The 24,135-nt window shown below is 48.6% G+C and overlaps 7 protein-coding genes across 7 annotated transcripts; 4 read left to right on the top strand and 3 right to left on the bottom strand.

Annotated features, from left to right (window-relative positions):
• Positions 1-4,056: 4,056 nt before the first annotated feature.
• Positions 4,057-6,044, top strand: LY89DRAFT_674765 (SGT1-domain-containing protein; the record flags this gene model as incomplete). The annotated part of the gene is made up of 3 exons (XM_018213462.1): positions 4,057-4,300; positions 4,350-4,549; positions 4,599-6,044. The coding sequence occupies 3 exons, from the start codon at positions 4,057-4,059 to the stop codon at positions 6,042-6,044; spliced, it is 1,890 nt and encodes a 629-aa protein (XP_018064989.1).
• A 107-nt stretch (positions 6,045-6,151) lies between these two features.
• LY89DRAFT_596020 (uncharacterized protein) lies at positions 6,152-7,591 on the bottom strand (the record flags this gene model as incomplete). Its single annotated transcript, XM_018209892.1, has 1 exon — positions 6,152-7,591. One exon carries the CDS (start codon positions 7,589-7,591, stop codon positions 6,152-6,154), a length of 1,440 nt encoding a protein of 479 aa, XP_018064988.1.
• Positions 7,592-9,843: 2,252 nt separating this feature from the next.
• On the bottom strand, positions 9,844-11,050 carry LY89DRAFT_596078 (uncharacterized protein; the record flags this gene model as incomplete). Its single annotated transcript, XM_018209896.1, has 4 exons — positions 9,844-10,032; positions 10,137-10,277; positions 10,394-10,846; positions 10,895-11,050. Coding segments are annotated over 4 exons (939 nt in total), but the record flags the coding sequence as incomplete, so codon positions are not given.
• Positions 11,051-12,334: 1,284 nt separating this feature from the next.
• LY89DRAFT_700588 (pyruvate decarboxylase-like protein) lies at positions 12,335-14,817 on the bottom strand (the record flags this gene model as incomplete). Its single annotated transcript, XM_018217134.1, has 6 exons — positions 12,335-12,635; positions 12,684-13,213; positions 13,264-13,761; positions 13,871-14,076; positions 14,123-14,295; positions 14,612-14,817. The coding sequence occupies 6 exons, from the start codon at positions 14,815-14,817 to the stop codon at positions 12,335-12,337; spliced, it is 1,914 nt and encodes a 637-aa protein (XP_018064986.1).
• A 1,888-nt stretch (positions 14,818-16,705) lies between these two features.
• LY89DRAFT_700587 (uncharacterized protein) lies at positions 16,706-21,673 on the top strand (the record flags this gene model as incomplete). Its single annotated transcript, XM_018217133.1, has 2 exons — positions 16,706-21,501; positions 21,553-21,673. The coding sequence occupies 2 exons, from the start codon at positions 16,706-16,708 to the stop codon at positions 21,671-21,673; spliced, it is 4,917 nt and encodes a 1,638-aa protein (XP_018064985.1).
• A 767-nt stretch (positions 21,674-22,440) lies between these two features.
• On the top strand, positions 22,441-22,749 carry LY89DRAFT_739630 (uncharacterized protein; the record flags this gene model as incomplete). The annotated part of the gene is made up of 1 exon (XM_018220487.1): positions 22,441-22,749. One exon carries the CDS (start codon positions 22,441-22,443, stop codon positions 22,747-22,749), a length of 309 nt encoding a protein of 102 aa, XP_018064984.1.
• Positions 22,750-23,006: 257 nt separating this feature from the next.
• Positions 23,007-23,821, top strand: LY89DRAFT_247038 (uncharacterized protein). The gene has a single exon (XM_018206156.1). It carries the CDS (start codon positions 23,263-23,265, stop codon positions 23,749-23,751), a length of 489 nt encoding a protein of 162 aa, XP_018064983.1. The 5' UTR covers positions 23,007-23,262; the 3' UTR covers positions 23,752-23,821.
• The last annotated feature ends 314 nt before the right edge of the window (positions 23,822-24,135 follow it).

The raw sequence follows: 24,135 nt of genomic DNA, 5'->3' as shown, positions 1-24,135 counted from the left end.
GCCAATTTTCCTTCGCCTTGTTGTACTTGCGTTCAAGCTTCAAGAGTTGCTCTTGGGCTGAGTTGGCTTTGGAACGCTGCTCTGAACGTTCCTCACGGACTCGTTGTAGCTGTGCACGAAGTTCGTTTTCTACAGCGGTAATGGCAGCGATGTTCTTTTCATTCTCCTCCACAACGATCTCGAGAGATTCGACTTGCATCTGGGTTTCACGAAGCATCTCGTGCATTTCTCGGCGTTCGTAAACAATGGTCTGCTCTTCACCCCTGTTGCGACGTTCTTCCTGAAGTACTTTCTCCAGACGGGTAATCTTGCTGCGAAGTCGAGAGATTGTCGCTTCGGAAGCCGCATTCTTAGTAGCAAGCTCTTCTTTTGCGAAGTTGGCTTCATCGAGAGAGCGTTCAAGCTGATCCTTCTCAGTCTCCCAGACTGCTTGCTGGGCTTGGAACTCGCTATTAAGAGTATTAACGTTCCTCGCAGCTTGCTTCTCGTGCTCCTTCAGCTGGTTACGAACATCCTTGAGAGTTTGATGTGTGGTTGCGAGTTGAGCACGCACTTCGACAATCTCAGACTTCCGTGCAGACCCACTGACAGAGGAGTGAGGTGAAGATGAAACGAAGCGCGAGATCTCTGCGTCGTGGGCTTTTCGCTCGAGTTCTGTGATTTGACGCTTGAGACCTCGAAGTGTATCTCGTTGGGAGACTTCGCGCTGAATATATTCAGTCTCCTTCTGGCGTGCTGCTGTCAGTTCTTCCCGGATCATGGACAGCTCGTGAGCACTCTCTGCCTGTCCAGTGCCGGCTACCACCTCCGACTCCAATTCATGGATTCGTGCCTCTAGTTGTGAGATTGACTTCTTAGCTGCTGCGAGTTCTCGCTTCTCGGATGAACCCCTGAGAATTCTCTGGAGGTCATGGATTTCTGCACTGAGGCGGGTCTCTTCGGTAGTAGCACGTTCGATTTCCAACTGCAATTCCTGTTCAAGGGTCTGCTTCTCCGTGACCAGGATTTTGTTCTCGTCCTTCAGTCTGCGCACCTCACCATCCAACCTCATCTTCGTAGCTCGTAGATCGATACGTTCCTTGTCAAAGCGGAAAGTTTCGTCCTCTTGTTGCTTTATCGACTGCAACTGACTCTTAATCTCATCTCGCTCAACCTCGACAGTTTCCTTGGAGCTACGTAAAGATTGTACTTCGATGTTAAGGCTCGCTAGTTGGGTCTTCAAGCTCGTCTTTTCTTGTCGGACCTTTACAAGCTGTGCTTCGACATCTCTCAACCTCGTGTTGAGCTGCTCGTTACTTCCTTCTCCGGCTTGCAAATCGCCTCTGAAAGTCTCAATTTCTGTACGTGCCTTGGCAGTGGCGGATTCTGCTTTGCTGAGGTCTTGCTTGAGTGACTGTATCTGATGGCGAAGGGTCTCGCACTCCTGTTTGGCAGTCGTGATGTCGTGATTAGCCTGTTCGCCCTCATCATCCAGACTTGTTTGTAGAATCTCGACTTCGTCTTCTAGTCCCTCCACTTTTTCGGCCAGGGCCTTTTGCTCTCGTTGACTTAAGCGGAGATCTTCTTTGACAATCGCAAGTTCGGCTCGGGCATCTTCCATTGCTTCACGTCGAGACTGAACCTCTTGGTTGAGTTCTTCGATCTGGCGCGTGAACATGGCCTCTTGCTCTTGGTGACGATCCATTTCACTCTGCAGGGCATGCTGAAGTTTTGTCTCCTTACTGGATAAGGTTCCTTCCGCTACTTGCAATTTATCAACTGTTCGTTGCAACCCAGCAGCCTTTTCATTGGCGATTTGCAATTGGGATTCCAGGCCGTGGCGTTCAGACTCCCACTTGTCAATGTCCTCGTCGTACAGTCGTTCCTGCTCCTGAAGCTCAGCTTTTAGATCTTCGATCTTGTCATTGAGCTCATCGATCCCATTTTTGTACTCGTCTCTGATTTCTCGTTCGCTATTGAGAGCTAGAGTCTTTTCGTGGTCGAGCTTGTCTTCAAGATCCTCGATAGTCTTGCGAGATCTCTCGAGATCTCTTTGTAAGCTCTCGGACTCGTTCGTGAGTGCATCGTGGCGGGTTTGTAGAAGGCGCTTCTCGTCACTTAACTGCTGAAGCTCATTCTGGGCAGCTGTAAGCTTTCTAGCGAGAGATTCCTTCTCCCTGGCAGAAAGCTCTTTCTCATCCCCTCCTCGACGAAGATCATTCTGGATGGCAGCAAGCTTTTTCGATAAAGACTCCTTCTCGCGGATCGAAGATTCCTTCTCATTCTCAACGAGCTCTAGCTTGTCCTTCAACCTCTGTTCGACGACATCGCTGTCTTGCTTCAATTCTTCGTACTTGTCTTCAAGTCTAGAAACCTCGCGGACTTTGTCGTTAAATTGCTCTTGCAGGGTTGAATGCTGGTCGCGCAGTACTTCCAGGTCGTCCTGCAACTTGTTCGCCTTCTCTTCAATTTGACGGCTGAGCCCTTTTGTGGTGATTGACTTGTTGGCCATCTCATCTTGCAACTCCTCGAGATTACCCTCTGCACGTTCTTTCTCCCTGATAGCTTCCTGTCTATCCTCTTCTGCTTCCTTCATCTTCTCTTTGAAGCTTCTCAACTCTTGATTCAGCTCTTCAATAGTTTCCCTGGCGTCCTCGAGCTCTTCGCCAACTTGAGCCTTTTCTTCCAACTCAACAGCGTGCCGCTGCGCCTTTTTGATAGCTTCTTGTAAATCAGCCACATTGGCATCACGCTTCTCGAGGTCCTCCTTGAGATTGTCTATCTCATCTTCCCTATCGTCGAGCAATCGGTCCTTCTCTCTAAGATCGACTTCGAGATCGTGGACCTTGTCTTGCAATTCGTCAAAATCCTGCTCCCGACTTCTCAGTCTCTCCAGCTCTGCGTCCTGGTCCTCCAACTCCTGTCGGAGGCGTTCGAATTCTTCTCGTTGGCCTTTGTCGAGTTGCTTTTGCTTGGCTTTCTCTTGGACCTCGTTATATTGCTGTCGATATAACTCGATGTCATTTTCAGCTGATTCCAGGGTCTTGCGGTACCGGAGCAATTCCTTCTGCATTGTGACTCTGTCTACCTTCAGATCTGTGTTTTCTTTCAACGCTGCTTCGCTGAAGCCAGGGCCGGCTTTTCGTAGAGCTTCTTCGAGGAAATGAATCTTCAATTTCAGACCGAAGTTCTCCTTCTCAATCTTGTCGATGACATTCTCCTGCTCTCTCAAGGACAATTGATTGCCATCCTGCAAAACTCCTGGGCCTGCGTTCCGTCGAGGGAGCAAAGCCATAGGTGTTGAAGCTGTACTACTGCTATCGATTTGCGGCGCCGGTGTCCCTGCCATGTATGAGCCATTTTGAGAACCGCTGCCATAGACCGAGCTGTTGACAGGAATAGGTGTCAGATCCTCTGGTATATCGCCCAGACCTCCAGGTTTTAGAAATGCTGGTGTTTGGGGAATATTTTCCTTTCCAATCCGCAGAGCACTATTTCGAGTCGCGCTTTTGAGAAGAGGAGTAAATTCTCCACCTGCGAGTCCTGCAGGGAGATTTCGTCTTTCGCTGAGCGCAACGCGACTTCGAGGCGTCCTCAGATTGATGCCGCGCCGTCCTTTCTGTAGTTGTGATATTAAGTTGTTGTTATCCTTCGAAGGTGACTGGAAAGATGGTTCTTGTGTTATATCGAAATCCAGCTGTGGATTCGTGAGGTATGTCGCATCGCCGTTGCTCGATCGTGGAGTCTCGAGAATAGCGGCTTGTACCATGTTGATGATTGGGAGCTATCACAGCTCATGCAAATGAGGAAATACTGATGGGTTAATCTTCTGATATGCACAATCCCCAAATGTAGCCATAAACTCCGAAGAAAATGCAAATTGAGGTCGCGTCGAGTTTTGGTTATGGTCGTTCAAAGAACGCGGTTTCTTCCTGTGTTTACTTTGGGTCCAAAGTTGGTTAGCGCGAAACTATCCTCGTGTGAGGCCCAAGCTCCCAAAACGCCGCGTCGAAAATCCAAATGTTGCCTTCAGCCTCATGACCCCGCGATTGTATCAACATATTCTGCACTTTCAGAATGGATTCCCAAGATGATGGTCTGAAATGGTTCGGTGAAGGTTTTGATGGTTTTCCCAAACGTCTACCAGAAGACTGTGTCGAGTACACTCTTTTCATCATCGACTCTAGACTGAAGAACCAGAAAGAAGTGCTATCACGGCTTGAAGCCGTGCGCAAAGAGTCGCTGAAGCTTACTGAAAGCCTACTTAAGGACTACATATGGCAGCGCGATAAGTTCAAGTTGGAACTTGAGAGTGGAAAGGGTATGTCTCTCCACCAATAAAAACAAGGCAGCTACTGATTCGATTATAGGACTGATGTACCTACATGGCCTAACCAACTATGGAGATTCAGTCGAAGACGAGTGGCTCATTGTATATATTCTCAGAGAATTGAGCAACCACTTCCCAGATTTATGGATCAAAGTCGTAGATACAGATGGCGAATTCTTATTGATTGAAGCTGCAAACGCGTTACCAAGATGGTTGAACCCCGAGATAGCAGACAATCGGGTGAGTTGCACAACATCTTAGACATGAATGTTGTGCTTATACTTTGCAGGTCTGGATCCACCATAATCAACTTCGTATCATTCCACTCACTGCAGCTTCGTCATCAAGTACTACCGACCAAACAGCACCAATCTCTCGCAGTCTGACAATTCAGGAAGCCTGCCAAATAATTACCTCGACCCCAGACATCCTCATGAACTCACCTCTGATTGAGGAAGAAGCTTTCTATCGCCTCAGAAATTACCCAGACCAGATCCAGGCCTCAATGCACCATGCTCTGATCACCATACCTAGGAAGCTTGCATCTATTCTACACGACCGTCCAACATCTATTGCCCCTGCAACGGAGGCCTTTTATTTGCGTGATCCGATTGCCTTGAAGCCCCTCCAAACAGAGTCATCCGAACTGATATTTCCCCCAAAAGATCTCGTTACAGTGTCCACACGCTTCACGAAAGTTCTATATGCTCAGCTGAAATCACAGCAATTCGAGTGTCCCGTAGCATGGAGGGATATTCTACTCCAAACAGCCAAGGAGACAGGCGAGTCGGGCAAGAGATATGTCAGCCTTGAGATGGGAATGAAAGTCACTTCTGGGTTCGAAATGCTTGTAACGGACAGTAAGAACAACGATAACCGCGTCGTCCGAGAGTTAAAGATTCTGCTAGACGACTTAGCTACTTGGGAAGACTCCGACCTACCATCCGACCAAGACATTTCTAAGTGGAAAGATGTGACCCGAGAAGACGACGAATCGTGGCTGGATATCAATTTCGAGGACTTCGAGAGAGAACTGCAAGGAAAGAGTCAAGACAAGAAGAAATCGGGAGTTCCAGGTTCTTTTGGTCCAGAGCCGCCTTCGGGATTTGGTGATGCCAAGACGCAAGCTGATCTGAAGAAAATGGTTGAGAGATTCGAGTCATTTCTGAACGATGATAATGCGGGTATCGACGGAGCCGAGATGGACGACATGGATTTTGACGACGACGAGGATGAGGAAGAGGATGAAGAAGATAGTGAAGATGAAGATAAGGATGTCAGCTTCGACGAAAAAGAATTCGCGAGGATGATGAGAGAGATGATGGGGATGCCGCCTGAGGAAGACGAGGCAGAAGATCCGGCCAGTGGGCTCCGAAAGGTCGAGGAAGTTGAATCTAGTGACGATGAAGATGGCTTGAGTGAAGCGAGGAAAATTAGGAAGGTCATGGAGAGGATGGAAGCCGAGCTCAACGAAGCTGGAGCTCTTAATCTAGACCCAACACCAAGAAAACTATCAGCGCTCAAAGGCAAATCGAAAGAAGAAGCTGAAGAGGATGCCGATTCTGAAGACAGCGACGATGATGTCAACATTGATTACAATCTCGCCAAGAACCTGCTTGAAAGCTTCAAGAGCCAGGCCGGTATGGCAGGTCCCGGAGGCAATCTATTGGGATTGATGGGATTACAGTTCCCCCGAGATGAAGATGACACGGCGTCAACTAGTAAGAAGACATGAATGAGAAGAAAGGTCATCAACTTTATTAGATATTGTGCGAGGGTATCATTTCCTATATGCAGACACCGGACGCCACGCTACGCTCAAACGCTCAGCATTTCATCTTATCATTCCGTCATCCCATCATTTGTCTTTTGGTACCGTCTTCCCTTTGGCTCTGTCTTTCCTTTTAGCTCTGTCGTTCCTCTTGGCTCTGTCCTTCCTGTTGGCTCTGTTTTTCCTTTCGACTCTGTCTTCACCCGTTTCGAAGATTCGCCATCAGTCGATGAACTCCGTACCCGCTTCGGTGCATCGCCATCCACCACATCCACTTTCTCCAGTTGCGCCAGCACTTGTGTAAGTTTCCTCCTCCCTCCCAGTTCCCGCCGACTACTGTCACCCTTCGGCCTATAGTATTCCGTCACTACCTCCACTATCGCTCTATAGCAACGATACAGCAATTTCCTTGTCTCCGAGTGTTCTCCATCCTCGATGATCTCTTCGCCAGCGGCATCCCAGCCTTCTTGGAACCCTTCCGTAGGTTCATCAAAGCAGGACGCTATCAGTGGATCGCCGAAGACTCCCTGACTCCAGTTTCGGAGCCCGGTCAAGCGGATGTGCTCTGAGGGCAGCATCGTTTCTTCGTCGTCGGGATCGCGCTCTATCATGACGTTCTTCGGGTCGTTGATGTCGAGGATGGCAAGTCTGGGTGTGGTGACTGCGTCGAGTCGCCATGATAGTCTTGCGAAATGTGAGCGGATGACTTCGTATGGTAGGAGGACAGCCATGTCTTCTCCGTCCCGAAGAATGCTTTCCAGGAGCGTGTTGAATCCTTCGGCCCAAGTCTTGCATCCGAGCTTGGGAGGAGCTGATGGTCCAGATGGCTGGCACGGAAATGGAAGAGCTTTGTTCGCCATACCAAACAGCTTCATGGGAGAAGTTAGATTGGCTAGGGTTCGTGCCAGTGCGCCGACTTGTTTGTCTATGTCGTGACGTTCGGGGACGCTTAGGAATGGAGCAAGTTTCGTGAGAGGTTCTCCAGGTGTTGAGCTGACGATGGTGTAAGGATATGCCAGTTCGCGGCTGTCCTTGGCGTGCTTGAGCAGTTTAGGGGCCAGCCCTAGTAGCGCTCTTGATACTTTTTGGCTATCATCTTTGGCTTTTGAAGATTCATCCTCCTCCTCGTCCTCCCCTTCTTCTACTTTCTCCTTGCCACTTTTCCCGTCGAGATCTGACTCGGCCAAGAAATTCAACAGAACAGCTTCAGTCGACAATATCGTTGACTCCTGTCGAAGTAATCGAATGGATAAGCTTGGAGCCACCGACAACAGCACCTTCTCACCATCCGACATCTTTAAGGTGAAAAGCCTCGCAAGTCCACTCGATTTAAGTTCTTCGGTCGAGCTTAGCGTCACATCGGGCAAGACATGACTTAAAATGTCTTTGAGTCGTCGTACCGGTAAGGAGTACATCAGTGAGGACATACGCTGCCGAGGCGGTCCTACCTTCTTCGTTGCTGCTGGGACCTTCCGTGGTGAACGGGACCCCCCTCCTCGGTTGTCTGCCATGGCAGCAGCAGAGGACGACCGTCCCGAGATATATGCTGGTGATAAGCAGCAGGCTGCTGAATCGGCCCTAAAGACCGCTTGTGGCTGAGATGCCAACACGGCTCCTGCCCCAGGCGTTTGAACCACACCGTCGGGTCCTCGAAATGTGATATTGCAGCAGGGATCCGACGTCCCGTGAGCGATGTGTCTTGGCCTATAATGCTGTGTCATTCGAGATTGGCGGAGGCTTGAACTCGTGTGGGCAATTTGCCGTGGGGTGTGATGGCGCCGGGGAAGTGAAATGTGATGGATCTTCACGGGGGGGGGGGGGGGAAGTGCTTTGCCGTGCGTGTGCAATAATCTGAAGGAGAACAAAGCGTCTATATAGATTTCTTCCTCACGAGAACAGGACTAACCCCCACTGCCCTGGAGTCTCTAGATCTCTCGAGTCTGCATCTACTTCCTTCACTTGATGTAGGTTTTGCATATGTATGAAGAGAAGCAAAGTGGGCACGAATCTGCAATCCACACCAGCCCGATTGGCGAGCAATAGACGAAATGTACCATCTCAGCCATGCTGGCAAAGCATTCTGTTCATGTTGGCAGTCCGCCGTGGCCATACCAGACGTGCTTCAGAAAAGAGAAAATGGGACCATGGCGCGTGAGCGCTTGAGAAGCGTAATATTTTCCACTTGGCTTGCTTCTGTCGCTGCAAAATCGCTTATTGTGGTCTGGGATTGGCCCGTAGCAGGCGGTTCCCGGGAAGGCAAATGCTCTGGAGAGACAGGGGGCGCTATTGACAGCAGCATCGGAGCAATCTGCGGGCAAATGGTGCAGATGGTCATGTCCAGTGTTGGTGGTGCTGGATATTGACCTTGGAAGCGAAACAACGTGGCCCAGAAATCTCCTACTGGTTGTCATTACGCGAGTGTGCATGGCGACCGCCGACCGACTGCATGGAAAGGCGAAGTGGGTGCGAGCAGGGCAGGGCAGGGGTAAGCGGATGTGTCAGTTGGCGAGAATGCGTGGGAGTTGGGGGAGCTGAGTGGATGCCGCTGTTGAGGATGGACATGTTGGTGGTGGTGGACGAGAGCACCGAATACGATGCGTGCTTAGCAGAATTGTGTTAATGCTGAATGTGGCAACTTCATGCCGCAATGCTTCATCGCATTTAGTGCTTTCTCGAGGCGTATTGATTCGCTTTGAATGTTGGGTGCGGGACTCGGACAACTCAGATCCTTGGGACTTGATGCGTGCGGAGGTCACGGTACGGATTGTGCTCGAGGACAAAACGTACATGCTAATTCGAGTTGATAGATGCGTCGTCAAGTGAGCCCCAGCTGCACCGTCGTACAGTGTAGATCCTGCCGAGTAGGTGCAGTAATCTTGGAATGCAACTGCAGTCGAGGAAATGCTACCTTTGCCGGGCTAGGACTGTCTGGTGGCCAGACGTGGCAGAGCTATTGCAATCAGAAAGTCGATAGTCAGGTGTCAGCTCTCCCCCAACGTTCAAGAGGTAGATAGGTACCCTTGGCCAATCCGAGAACGGGGAACCGTCGGGCGGAATTCCTCCTTTTCGAACCTGTCAGAACTCGGCTGGAAAGGAAGCCAGAATCATAGAAGCAAGCCTTCTGCTTCTGCTTCTGCTTCTTCTTCGACCCCCCTTCACTTAAGCCCCCCCCCCCCCCCTTCGTTAATTTTGTGCCGATGTGGTTAGCTGTCAAACGGTGGATCTTCCCGATTCGAAGCATTCTAGCGAGCTTCGAGAAACGCCTGCCTGGGCTGGATTGGTGTGAGAGATCAATTTGGAGGCTGCAACTTCGGAACACAGACCCAGTTAAAGGGCGATATCATGCTGAATTTCGGAGTGAGAAATATATAAATGGCTGAGAGGATTGCGTTGGTCTGCATGAATGTTACAGTACAGTAGTTGTGTTTGCGATCGCGATCGCTTCAAACACTTGATCGAGTACTTGATTGTGCATATGGGAATAAAACAGATATGTAGTTAGCAGTACATTGTTCAGCGGTCTGGAGCCTGTTAGCAACTTCACCGCCTTCAGCCTCTAAATCTTCCATGCATGTAGCGGTCAGATCATTTGACAACGTTGGTCATGAATTTATTGTCATTTTTGTGAATACTTCTTAGGGGGACTGGGGTTCAGTGTCTGAAGACACTGAAACCTTCATACAATGGAACTAGGCCAGTGACGTTGAGTAGTGATCGTCTTGATCCAGCAAAAAGCAAGTCCCGAGACAATCGAATTCGACATTTAAGGCCCCGTGTTGTCGGTAGTAGCCACGCCGGCACCCTCGATTGTTGCTACGCTTTGAAGTTTAGCCTCAGCATCTGAAGCAGCCTTAGCATTCAGCGTCGACTGGCCATGCGAGTATAGTTCAGCCAGGTTAAATCGCTTCAATGCTTCCCAATCGCCTCCAACTACACTCATCCCACACACCGTCTGCAAACAGAGTATCAGTAGACGAACATACATATAGTGCAACCTACCACTGCACGATCATGCAATGAAATGGAGTACATGATGTCGGCAAGTATGGATCTTACCTGATATATGTCCACCACAATCACTTTCTCTGCATTCGTCAGATCAACCTTGTGCGTGTCCGCGATCGACGATGCAATTTGTTTGATGACTGCATCCCGCTTGAGAGTATTATGATTTCGAATAGTTGGTCGAATAGCATACTGTGGGCATGTCAGCAAGTCGTTTATGGTTTCCGCTTTGAGTTGAATGCAACGCAAAGATACGACCGGAGTGGCGAAAGTACACGAGGGATCGAAATTGAGAACGTTGGACTTACAGAGTAGTTGGCATGGTCCTGCGAAGTCTCATTCGTAGGAAGACTTTGGTTATCTTCGCTACTATTGTTGCCCTCACCATTCTGCGTATTCAGCTTGAAATAATTTCCAAGCACTGATTTCGACAGATCCTCAAGTCCCTTCTCAGTCGCCTTTCCGAACAAGGTCATTGGTGTTAGACGATTGATGTATCTCATTCTTCGGATCTTCGGATTCGCAACAATCTCCTCACAGATTTTGTGTGCGAAATCTACGGGGTCTATGCCGGACCGAGTCTTGAAGAATAAGACGCACTGGAGATCCATGTGTATTTGTGTGAACAGCTCTGTGTTGCCATCTTTCTTCTGATCCATAGAAGCTAGCTCCTTCTTTATGACAGCCTCGATATCATCAGAGTTTTCATCACCTTCTGGTTCATCGGGTGCTGACTTAAGGCCATAGAATCTTTCTGCACACTATGCATCGTGTTAGCCTCTAACTGCAAGTTTTCCTCTCCGCCGTACCTCTTCCAACATAGCTTTGAGCTCCGCTGCCGCCTTTCGTTCCACACCTCTTGCACAAGTTGCCCAAATACCAGCATCACCGGGCTCTATCTTCCCACTTGATCGAGAAGCGAGTTTTGCTTGTTGATGTGGAGTTTGCCATTTGCCACCATTTCCTCCCTATTTCACGATTAGTATATGCATTGCTAAAGTTATTGCTACATCTCCAGGGAGAACGCGAAGCATATTGAAATCAAATCCACAAAATCCTTGCCGTACTTCGCCACCTAGCTAGAAGCATGCATGTTCCTCAAATAAGACCAGATGTTATTTTCCGCAACCGCTGTGAATGTATGGTAAAAAAAGACGAAACAAAGTGAACGTGAGCGTCGTGACATCTCGCGCAGAAGTCTCTTCCCACAGTCTCTCAAAACTTGATATCATGGCATGAGCAGCAACAAGCAAGCACCCAGATTCGTACTACATCTGAAAAATTGAACAGACTACCAGAATACTATGTCCCAGCTCGAGAATCTCAACAAACACCAGCACGCTCTAAACATGGACATCCGCCAAATGCAAGGAACCAGAACTCCCATATCAGTAAAGTAGTATTCACCGCATACTGTAACACGAAATACGCAAAGCTGAACCACGCATCTGTCCAATTGAGAAATCAATCCTCCAAACCGCGACAAAAACATTCATCGAATTCTTCAGCCTCGCGCACATCCCCACAAGAACACAAAGAAAACCCTCAAAGCATACCTTACTCCTCTTCCCACCCCTCTCAGCACCATCACCACCCGTTCTCTCTTTCCGTTTCCTCGAGTCGGCCATGCTGATACGGATCGTCTTGCGACTGCGTTGTTGACGAGGGACGAAGATGAGGTTTTGCAGAAGAGGGCTGTCCCCACTTTTTGGGTTCGGGTGTGGCCAATTGGGCTAGTGGGACGAGGCTGAGAGCTTTTGTGACTCGATTGATACAGACATGAATGGATGAATTTCAGGTAATAACGCAAGGATAGATATTACATTCTGATAGTGTAATTGGTTGCATTATTGAAGTTCCTGTTTACCAGAGGGAAAAGGTGATTGTCTACAATCGAAAATCGTTCAGACATTTTTCCCAGGTTAGGTAGAGTTCGAAAGTGGTCCAAAGATTTGAATTATGCTGGAAACTTGTTTTGCAGTGGGACAATGATATTCGGTTTAGTGAGTCAAGAATGTCTGTCAGTAATGAGCGTCCAAATTCAAGTCCCATTGATGGTCCTGTACAACGCGATTTTAACTTTACTGAAGCTTGTTCTCAATTTGGAGATTCACGTATTTCCTTCAGGCGGCATTTTTGAAAGAGCTGAAATTTGTCCTCTATGTATTCATGAAGTCATGAACCCCAATCTATCCTTTCGCCAACCCGAATTTGAAATCGCCTCCAACGAAACCTTCGTAAACACCATTTCACTCCTTGGCATTTCTTTGTGCAGCAGCCTCTGCTGTTAGAACCAATCCTCTTGGGGCATCCTTCTTTGGGATATACAGCTCAACAAATTGCAAAACGTCGGCAGAGTTGAAGTCCTTGTCAGCAAAGAGCTTGGTGACTTCTTCCTTGGTCTTAATTTGGTAGGTACGATATGTGCCTTCCTTAGCACCGAAGACCTTGACGAGATCTTTGAAGTGCCATTGTTGAATATCGTTGTACTCTGCGTCCATACCGTGAATAAATCGTTCAATTGTGAAGCCGTCGTTACAGATGACGAAACTAGATATGTTAGTTTGAGTTTTGAGGGTGAAGAGCGTTGGATCTTACATGATTGGCTTCAATCCTAGACGAATCATGGTGCTGACTTCTTGGGCTGTCAATTGGAATGATCCATCGCCAACAAAGAGGATGCTTCGTCGGTCCATTCCAGCATCACGGGCGGCAAGACATGCGCCTTGAAGCGCACCAACGGAGTATCCAATACTACCCCACAGCACCTGACTGATGGCTGTGACACCTGCTGGGAACTTGGTTTCCCAAATACCGAAGTTCGCTGTACCAGTCTCGGTAATAACAATATCGTCCTTCTTCAGGAATTGTTGGCCGACTACAGGCCAAATCCATTTTTGTGTGATGGTCTCAGACTTGTCTTCGTTCTCTTCTACCTTGTTCTCCATCTTAGGTCCAGGAACAGCAGATAGCTTGCTCAAGTCGACTTGCTGAATAACCTTTCGGAGCACACCTCTCATCGAAACGCCAGGGTATTCTGAGTATCTTACAGTTGTATGTGTACTGTGGAAGTCAATTGTGTTGAGTTGAGAAGTCTTATATGTGAAGCCAGCGGTGTTGAAGTCACTCTATATCATTGTTAGTAATAAAACTTCCTCCCAGAGCGGCAATGCCTTACCTTGATGGCTCCAATTGTCAAGATCAGATCGGAAGCTTCTACGCGCTTCTGAACCTCTTCTTGACTTCCATCACCTGCGTAAACTCCGCCAAAGCTTGGATGTGTCTCGTTGACTGCACCCTTTCCCATTGGAGTGACGAAAACTGGAAGTTTAGTCTTGTCTATCAAGTCATGAACTTCCTCGAGAACTCTGTGCCGGATGGCACAAGCATCAATCAAGATTATTGGGTTCTTTGCAGACTGAAGATACTTCAAGACCACTTCCACGACGTAATCTTCTCTGGCCATGTCATTTGTAGGGAATGAAAGATCAATTGGAGTCTTCAGTCGCTCTCCCTCGATCTTCTTCTGGACCATATCGGTGGGTAAAGTAATATAGACGGGTCGACTTTGAATCCAACATTTTTGAAGGGTGTCGTCAATTAGAGCGGCTGCTTCTCTTGGGTCATTCAATTTAGCCATTGCACAGGAGATCTCTTTGTTCATATCTGCAAAGACCTTGGCAAAATTAGCAAGTACAATCTGAAAATGAACAGTAGTTGCGAATATTCTGGAGGACTCGATGATCTCTCTATGTGCTGTGACAACTGCAAGTATGTATGCTCACATTGAAGTTTCCATTGCCCAGTGTATGATGTAGAAGCATGCCATCCTTCTGCGAGGCTGTTGAAGGCATTCCAACAATATGGACAATTGGAACATGCTCCGAGTATGCACCTGCGATAGCATTGACGGTCGAGAGCTCTCCGACACCGAAGGTAGTAACTATGGCAGACATGCCCTTGATTCGTGCGTACCCATCTGCTGCATATCCTGCCAACCGTGTCAGAAGTAACATGAAGCTCGACAGATTACATACCGGCGTTGAGTTCGTTGACGTTCCCCACCCACTTCAATCCTAGATTTGGGATATAATCGAGAGCTACCAGGTTGTAGTCGCCTGGCAGGCCATGGATCGAGCGGACACCAATCTGTTGCAATCTCGTGAAGAGATACTCTGCAACGTCAATTGGCGATTTAAGTTCGGCAGTCCTAATGGGAGAAGAGGTGCCAGCTCTGTAGACTGGAGTGCTGGTCATATTGTCTAGAATGAGTTTTCGATTGACGAGAGAAAAGAGTAGGAAGGATTACTTTGTTGCAAGAAGAAGACTATGTTGAGAAGACGGGTAGATTTGTTGGCCTTGCCAGAGTTCAAATACTCGCTGGAGCTTGAACCCGTGAAATCCGTAGCAAGCCTCACCCCACCTAGAAAACTACCTATGACGATGCAGGAGCTTGCAGCTAGAAAGACACGCCACTTTGATGGAGACAATGCAGTGAATCCATCAAAACCAATACCGTTACTCACGCGTTCCGAGTGCTATCAATGCTACGGTCCGATTGCATAGTCGAGAAGTCGGTCGAGTGAACTGATGATGGAATCTTGAAAAAGAAATAAAATGGAGAATTTGTGTCGAGGAGCCACCAGACTGTGGCTTGTGCACAGTGGCTGGAGACTAGATTCACGGTTGGTGTGGATATCCGAATATCTTCAATCTGCCAAAATAATAGCATTTTTCCAACCGACGGGAAGTTATTAAGCAGCCCGCATCACAGCTTAACCAAGACTGTTATTAATCAATACAGATTGGAAATATTTCAGATGACAGCTCAGGGATGAGGTAGATCATAATAGAGGATCACCACGATTAATGAAGCTCGGAATCAACCCACCTCACCCTGGAACCGAAAATAGCTGCCGGCAGCCGTTGGGAGCCTCAATCAGTCTCGTATGTCCTACGGCGTATTCTACCAATTGCAGAAGACTAGGGAATGCATATGAGAGGGGTCGTAATCTGTCTCGTCTTGAACATCCGAATTTTCTGCTCGCTGGTGAAAACAAAATGTGGGTCGGAGCAGCCGTTGTGGCGCCACGACATCGACAGCTGAGACTGAAACCTCACGATTGATGAAAGAAGAAGCGCCTCACGTCTTGAGGCCGAAGAAGTGCCTCTGGGCGATATCCGAAGTACGAGGGCGGCGGATCGTCTAACAACAGCTGGTTCAGGCCCATGTGGGCTCGTATAACTTCTAATGTACCTCCAAGACGAGCTTCCTTATCGCTCTCAAGACTACTATCTGTACAAGGCCAATTCTTCAGTGGTTTTTCCTTTTATCTCATATCTTTCACGCTTCTCTTTTCTTGCATCCCAAAGTGAAGACGCTCAAGTCAAGTAGCGGTGTGCACACCTTAGTGAATATCTATCAAATGTATCCATTCGCGTACATACACAACACATCTGATGTCGAGGCGGCGGCAAGGCTCCCCGAGACGAAACCATGAAACACGGAAATAAAGATGGCCCGAAGGTGTGGCTGAAAGTGTGTTGGCCCAGCGTGCTTGGCGGCGGGCTGGAGAACCTCCATACGAGTTGACGGCCAGCCCTGCAGACCCTTTGATTGAATGAACGAATAGAATGTCGCGCGACTACCAACAACATTGAATGCCGCCCTCGCCCTCAGTCATCTCTCACCCTCACTCCTCTCCCTATCACCATACTTCTTGGTGCTGCGCCGTCCATTCTCGCTCTCGAGTCTTTTGCTGTGAGCGATACTAAGTGCTCTGCGACGACGAGCTTGTCCAAAACATTGGGTTGGGTCTGGTCGGTCGTCTTGAGGAGCTCGACGACAACGCAAGGGACAGGCCTCGCCGACCTCAACACGTCTGAATCGCATGTACGAAGATGCGCGGATTACGATGACCAGTTCGCGCCCTCGATCCTCTTCAACTCGATCGAATAATTCAGAAGCAAATAGACTGCCGGCTGTCTCCCCAAGGATCAGTTCGCACGCTGATCTCCAAGTCCCAGAGGACCTCATCTTGAACGACGTTCCGCAGTACAATCTCAGCAGCTCCTCGGGTCTGCTAATACCCATATACGGCAACGGCTCCCCGTATCCAACACTTGCATCCTCGGGTGGTGCTTCGCGCCCAAGAGCGAGATCTGCAGCGGCAGATCCGGTGCCTTCGCCATTGAATACCCAGAATAATTCTTATCGACCCTCCGCACGCTCTGGTCCAAACGTTCCGATGTATCAACCAGGGCAGAGACATCCATCTGCGGTGGATGCTTCAAGGCAATATGTTGTTCCACCCCCACCACCCATGTCTCCTCCAGCGCAACCGCATATGATGACCATTCTCCCTCCCCCACCTCCTCGAAATGTCGGACCTCAATCTCACCAACACCCTGGCGTTATACTCCCACCACCCCCGGGTCCCCCTCCAGTTTCGAGCTGGCAAGGCAGCTGGGGTCGGTCGTATGATGCCAGAGGATTCCCTCTACCTCCACCTAATCCTCCTACGAACACCCAACATCAAGCATATAATCCTAGTCAAAGCTATGTTAACCATCAGCCTCCCCCTCTTTCGATACCACCACCCCCTGCTAGCGAGCATCAAATGTCTGCGACTTACATACCACATGGAGATTCATTCGGACCCGGAGTAGGTATACCTGGGTTTGGAAGACAAGAACCAAGCTTCACTCGCGGTGATAGTGCAGAATTCTCAGCTGTGTCTGTGTCAACTCCTGTGGACGATGGTGGCAGCTATTACCAGAACCGATCTCAACATTACCAGACACAAACACCAGTAAGCCGATTCAACGACATTCACCTGCCAGATTACAGTGCTTCGGGACCTCCTACGGCTACTATACTTAACCCGCAACCGTCTAGCAGAGGCCTCAATCAAGCCAGTAATACTGGTACTCCAATATCGCCTAACGATGCTGGCTTGGAGTGGACCATGGATCGTGTTCTTTTATGGCTTGCTAACAATCAATTTTCAAAGGATTGGCAAGCAACGTTCAAATATCTGAACATTTGTGGTTCGGTTTTTCTTGAGCTAGGAAGCGGACACGGAGGAAGAGGCAACTTTGGTATGATGCATCAACAAGTTTATCCTCGTCTGGCAAAAGAATGTTCGAATAGCGGCACAGGTTGGGACCAAGCAAGGGAGCGGGAAGAAGGCAAGCGCATGAGACGTCTGATCAGAGGTATTGTCACGGGCAGAGCACCAGATGTGACCAAAACTCACATCCGTCGAGAATCTTCAAATGCCAATATCCCCAGCGCAGGCACGGAGGGGACTCTTGAGGGCTCACCAAACCTTGGTAGAGAAGCTCAAGTGTCGACGCCTAGCACAGCCAATGGAGATGATGATAGTCCGGGTAAAACAATGTTCAAAGGACCAGGGCCCGGGTTTTCAAGCAGAAGAGTTTCTGCACGAAGCACCACAATGCCGATTTTGAGTAGTAGTAATGGGCCTCTGGCAGAATCGGATTCTGTGAGTAGGAACGGTCATCGAAATGCTCTACGAAACATTGATGGAGGGCGCCACAGTCCAAGTGCAAGTAGCGACACGGAAGGACCATTTCGCGCACCAGCTCTCCGGGTTGATGGTAGTCCCAATCCGGATAGTCCAGGTGGCACTTTTGTATCGATGAACGCATCGAGCACAGGCAATTTGTCTGCTTCGCCTCGCAGTGCAAAGTTCGGACATCGAGCAAGTAATAGCACGGACTCCATCTCATCCAGTGCAGCTATATACGGCTCTGGAGTTCCACCAGGTGCAAGTCAAATTCTACGGGGGGGAATGGGTGGAGCTGTAGGAGAGCTGAATCTCGTTCGCAATCAAGACACCCGTCGTCATGGAGTCGACGGTGCCCGGCCTTCGCCATTGGATTCTGGTGAGCGATCTGCTAGTCTGGAACAGCCTGGCTCCGCGAAAGAAGGCAAGGGCTTTTTGATGAAGCATTTCCGCAAAAAGAATAGAAAAGAAGACGGTGCAGGGCCTTCTCCCGAAGAGCCAAATCTCGAATCACCTACAAGTCCCTCTTTGAACTTCAAAGCCGCTCCCTTTATGGGTAAAGTCAGCAATTCGAGCGAGACTTCTCTGGATCGGCCATCTTCAACATTTTCCGCCTCAGAATATGATCGGTTTGCACATACTACAGGGTATCGCGGAAGGCGTAATGTGCCAGGGCGAAACTTCATACTCGCAACTCTAGACGGATGGAACTACCGCATGTGTGAAGTTACTGACTTGGATTCTGCCAACGAGATTCGTGGTACAATCTGCTCGAGCCTCGGACTACATGACAGCGAATTTGTTAAAATTTATCTTACTGATCTAGGTAGATCCGATCATGATGAAGCACTAGACGATCAGAAACTACTTATCCACAGACGAGCAAAAGCAGATCAGTCTGGGAGTCTGAAAGTATTTATCAAGGCTCCTGCTAATGCGTACACATCTGGAGCCCAGACTGTGAGTCTAGGTATGAACTTTGGTAACAAACTCGGCCTATCGCCAGGCCTGCCGCCAACAGCACCACTGGACGAAGAAGCATACGCTGCGCTCAATGGTGCCAGAAGGCGGTCCAGCTCATCCCCTCCTAGCTCTCGCCAAAATACGATCAAGGCTAGCATACCACCATTAAGTCATGAGAGTCCTGAGTTACCTTCCTCGGACAGCCAGACTGATGCTCTCCGAGATCGTCTTATGCAGTTCAGGTCGTCTCAAGCAACAGGCGAGAGCCAGCTTCCTGAAGCAGAGAGACAAGCGTTTATGGAATTAGCTGCTGCTGAGCATAAAGCTGAGATGGAGCGCAGACAAAAGGAGTACTTGGCTAAAAAGAAGGCAAGCAAGGAGACTCCTTCCGCTGATGGGGCATTTGGCATTGTTGGTCGCAATGTTGATTTTGATCAGCCACGAAATTCTCCATTCGAAGACAAGAAACCCGACAGCCTCTTCCCCCAAAGGAAGCCGCCTCGACCGCCTGCGGAGTCGGCAACTTTGATTAAAGCCAATTCTCTGAGCAAGAGATCAGGCCAGCAAGCACGTCTATCGTTGACGAGCATTGACAGCGACGAGAAACGTATGTCCGGCGGAGACCAGTTTCCTTCCACCATTCATGAATTGTCTGAATATGCTAAACGCAAGCCTGTACCTCCCTCACCGTCTGGTGGCGCAATTGCAGCTCTTATCGGGATGGGAAGTCGATTGGGTGGAGTCGGGCACCCAAGCCCAAATACAGCCTCCTCATCACCAAATAAAAGATCTCCGCCTGGTGACAGTCCTCAGTTCGATCGAGGTAGAAGTGCAATGGCAACTGTGGATTTCGGTACATCTGCTTCCGGCCGAAGCAGCCCTAGGTCTGCAAGTGGCACTCCCGGCAGCACAACATGGAGCAAAGGAGAAACAGCCTTCACTGTGCCAGACTATGGAGAAGAAGGAAACCAGTTGATCGCCAATGACTTGATAGCCTCAGGTAGAATGCCTGAGAATTCGACGGTCACCAAGTTACGAGAGGAGGACATGAAGAGAGCGCCATCTCCAGGTGAATTGAGTCCAAGCAGTGCCCATACTCCTTCCGGCATGAACATTCCCGGGAACAGAAAATCCTATGGTCCCAACTTGGACTTCACAGAATCGAACATCAACTTCAAGAACTCACCTCAACAAGCACCAGAGAGCGATTCGGACGATGATTCGGATGACGGCCTCTTCGCTGTACCGATAGCATCTCGTACACCCGTCAAGAAATCTAGTCTCAGGAGAGTCAATGGCGGAGAGGACAAGTCAAGCGATACAGAGGGCATTGGTAAACGACCAAGTTTGACGATTAGGACTTCGCGCTCGAAGAAAGGTTTATCTGTTTCATTCTCCTCGCCACAAAATGGCGGGAACACTGCCAATACTCCAAGAGCACCTGACTTCGATGATGACAATTCTCGCAGTGCTGGCAAGAGACCACAACGCCGTAATCCTAATTCTGCGGCCTCGAACTCTGAAGGCGGGTGGTCTGCAGAATCTTCAGAGGATATGAGCGCCAAATTGCTTCGTCGTGAATCTTTTGCTAGAGAAGATGTCTGGGCAAGCAGACCTCCTGCGGAGGCGCTTATCAACCACCTCGACGACTTCTTCCCGAATTTGGACCTGGATCAGCCTGTACTGGAGGAAAGTAGCGGAACATCACCGCCTGTATCGCCGATAGCAGAACACCAGACCTTGGAACAACTAGCTGCTGGACAAGCAGGAATGAACATGGGCGAGCAGTCGTCGACAGGCACCATGCGATCAAATCTATCCTACAATGATGGAGATACTTTAGGATCGGACGAGTCAACTTTGAAAGCATTAGAAAGGCCTAGCTCCATTCAAAGTGTCGCTCAGCGGAACGTTCGTCGTTCCGGCGGCTTGGGTAGGATGAAGTCCATTCGTGAGGTTGCAAGAGGAGCCCACGAAGCGAACAAGCGATATACACAAGTTACTGCGCCTATCCAGCAAGGTGCTGCATCCAGCACTATTCTCCGACGTAAGAGTACGAAGATGTTCGGTGCCAATATTGTCCAGATTAAGCCTCAGCGTGGCAGCATGATACTTCCACAGATTCCTCAAGACACCATCCCCAAACGGCAAGCAACTTTCCGTTGGTTCAAAGGTCAATTGATTGGTAAAGGTACATACGGTCGAGTATACTTGGGAATGAATGCAACGACTGGAGAATTCTTAGCTGTCAAACAAGTCGAAGTCAGCGCTAAAGCTGCTGGAAACGACAAAGACAAGATGCGCGAGATGGTCGCAGCACTTGATCAAGAAATTGATACTATGCAGCATCTCGACCACGTGAACATCGTCCAGTATCTTGGTTGCGAACGGAAAGAAATGTCGATCAGTATCTTCCTCGAGTATATTTCTGGTGGTAGCGTTGGAAGTTGTCTTCGGAAACACGGCAAATTCGAGGAGACAGTAGTCAGCTCGCTCACGAGGCAAACTCTCTCGGGCCTAGCATATCTGCATCGCGAAGGTATTCTACATCGAGATCTCAAAGCTGATAACATTTTGCTGGATCTCGATGGAACCTGTAAGATTTCTGATTTCGGTATCTCGAAGAAGACCGACAATATTTATGGCAATGATGCATCGAATAACATGCAAGGTTCCGTGTTCTGGATGGCACCAGAAGTTGTTCGATCTCAAGGCCAAGGATACTCCGCCAAGGTAGATATCTGGTCGCTCGGCTGCGTTGTCCTCGAGATGTTTGCTGGTAGACGACCTTGGAGCAAGGAAGAGACCATCGGCGCTATCTACAAGCTTGGCAGTCTGAATGAAGCACCTCCAATTCCAGACGACGTCTCTCAAACGATCAGTCCAGTTGCCGTAGCCTTTATGGCAGACTGCTTCACCATGTAAAACTTCACATCTCCTCTTTCCATGTTAATCGCTGACCCACAATCTAGTGATCCTTCTGAACGTCCCACAGCAGACACACTTCTATCTCGACATCCATTCTGCGATTTGGATGCCAATTATAATTTCCTCGACACCGACCTCTATGCAAAGATTCGCGGTGCATACTAAACAATTCCTTTCTTAAATTCTACAAGAGCGAGCGGAGCATGGATAAAAAATTCTTTTGAGCGGCGCTGGACAGCTTGATGACTAATGAATATGGCTTGCATTATTGTATTCATATCGTGGCTTCTTTTCCCTTTTATACCTACCTTATGCGGGTATCTTGCTCTACTAAAATAGCGCTGGCGTGGGGTTGCTGTTACTTTTTGCTTGGTTTTGATGGTCGGTCCTGATTCTGGGATGGAATAGATGGAAGTTGGAAGAAAGGGGTGATGATTGGGAGGGATTGTTTATTGTATACCTAGATGTTATTACGATGAAATCTGACCGGCGTTAGCTCCAAGGTGTTTGAAATGTGATTTGAGTAGTCGAAAGCGAATATCTAGACTGAAGAGGTGATTCAGCTGCAAACTTTGCTCTCCCCTTTAATCTTTCCTATGCAGTATTCTTTGGTTCGAGCTATGCGACGAAAGAGAGGTAGCTTCGAGGAGAGGAAAGACCGCATATCTAGGGGATGGGGTATCAGTTAGCGAGTCACAAGAGCTCGTGGTGAGGCGACGCCTTGAATTGCACACAAGTACGTAGCTTGGAGGTGTCGGACGCTAAATCGAACATGATTCATAAAGTGACTAATAACCAACCATAATCCGATGATGTTAATATACATGCATCTCTTTCCGGTGACTAGAACAGATCTATCGGGTTACATAAATCGACAGGAAGGTTTGTCCAGAGGCTGATCCCAGTATCTCTCTCCTTCAACAACGAAAATCATGACCGACGTTACGCAAACAGAGAATGCAACTAGGGATGGAGATCGAGTTATCATTCTTGCTTGCCAAATTATGGCTGCAAATCCTCACCTCACCGATACTCAGGCTCTTGGCTTGGCCAAAGCGATCATGGCTGGAGGTCTGAACCTTGTCCAAGGACAAATGGGAGAGTTCGTTGATCCTCAAGTCAGAACTCTTGCTATGCAGATAATCCAAGCGGAACCTCGAGTTGGTCACCAACAGGCTGTACGAGTTGCGCAAGCCATAGTCTACGGAGGTATGGGTGTCACTCAAGGGGTTGGTCGGTAGACGAATGGGATCGGGTAAGCCATGACATATTAACAAGGATGTTACGATGTTGGCAAATGTATCAGAGCTTGTCTGGCTACTCGGCCACACCAGTTGAAAGAAAAATCTAGCTCTGTTGGCATATCTCTTGAAGTGATTGGCTTGAATTCCTCTCTGTTATCATACCCTGCCTTAAGAACAGATGTTTTCAATCATCGGGACAATGGAAAAGTACGTAGGCAAACTATTCCCAGGGTATACATGTGCATTGTGAATCATTTATTTATGAATCTACAAGCACTTCTGACTGTAGAATGGGATATAAAAGAAGAGTTCTGTTCATTCTGTGCATCTTCTCCATTCTGCAACCAACATCAGCTTTCCAGATTCATCTTCCTGACTCGACTTACGAAATTCAAAACGACTTTAAGCAACAGACAGCAACAACAACAGCAATTAAGACAAGCTCCAGCAGAGACCAATAAGCTAAAGGAGACACGACGAAAGGATCAAGTCGAAGACAAATAGCAAGCAATGTCTTCTGAAGAAGTGCCCAAGGAGCAGCAAATTGCTGATGCGAGAGACGGCTTACTAAAACTCAACCCAGGGAGGAGTCGACAGTGGGCTGAACTCTGGGCAAAAAGTCTCATCGAACTTAAATATGCTCAAGCTCCCAGGATAATTAAAGGCAACCCACGCCCTAAAGCTGCGCATACATTTAGTAAGGAGACTAGCAAAGGTCAGAGCGGTTCTGGTGGAAAGACACCCGGTGGAAAGACATCTATTGGCAAGGCTCCTAGTGGAAAGACCCTCGAAGGAAAGACTCCCAGTGCAGAAACTCGAGGTGAAAAGACTCCTGCTGGCAAGACCTCTGATAGCAAGACTCCTGGCGGAAAGGCATCTGGTGGAAAGGCGTCTGGTGGAAAGGCGTCTGGTGGAAAGGCGTCTGGTGGAAAGGCGTCTGGTGGAAAGGCTTCTAGTGAGAAAACAGGAACCGGAAAGGGAAAGACGGAATCAAAATAATAGATCTCAATAGTGGCAGCAGCATCATCTCAAGTCTGTTATGTCAAGATCATCTCCGTTGGCACCGGATGACAGTTCACTGATCTCGGCTTGGGGTTTTCCACAGGCTTTGCTGCAAATCGATTGAACATAATCGGTTTCAATGGATCTTGCAACTTTTGCTAGCTAAATCAAGTAGAAGGTGTTGTTTCGTAATATCCTGGGCATTCTGAACAATCAATTCTGTGACGTTTGCTTTGCCAGTCAACGCGAGGTGATGTGTGGAACACAGTCCGTCTGACGAGGCTGAAACCTCGTTGCTAGTTCAGACCAAAACGGGCAAGACTAGCCTCGTCTTCGCTTAAAATAATATTTTGAAAGATCCTCGATAACTTTCTCAATACT

The sequence above is a fragment of the Mollisia scopiformis genome, assembly GCF_001500285.1.
Source record: "Mollisia scopiformis unplaced genomic scaffold LY89scaffold_25, whole genome shotgun sequence".
Classification (NCBI taxonomy): Eukaryota; Fungi; Ascomycota; class Leotiomycetes; order Helotiales; family Mollisiaceae; genus Mollisia; species Mollisia scopiformis.
This window is presented reverse-complemented; position numbering and strand designations above follow the sequence as displayed.

Excerpts from the sequence above, each read along its gene's own strand:
- LY89DRAFT_247038 (XM_018206156.1), top strand. The coding sequence starts at position 23,263 with ATGTCTTCTGAAGAAGTGCCCAAGGAGCAGCAAATTGCTGATGCGAGA.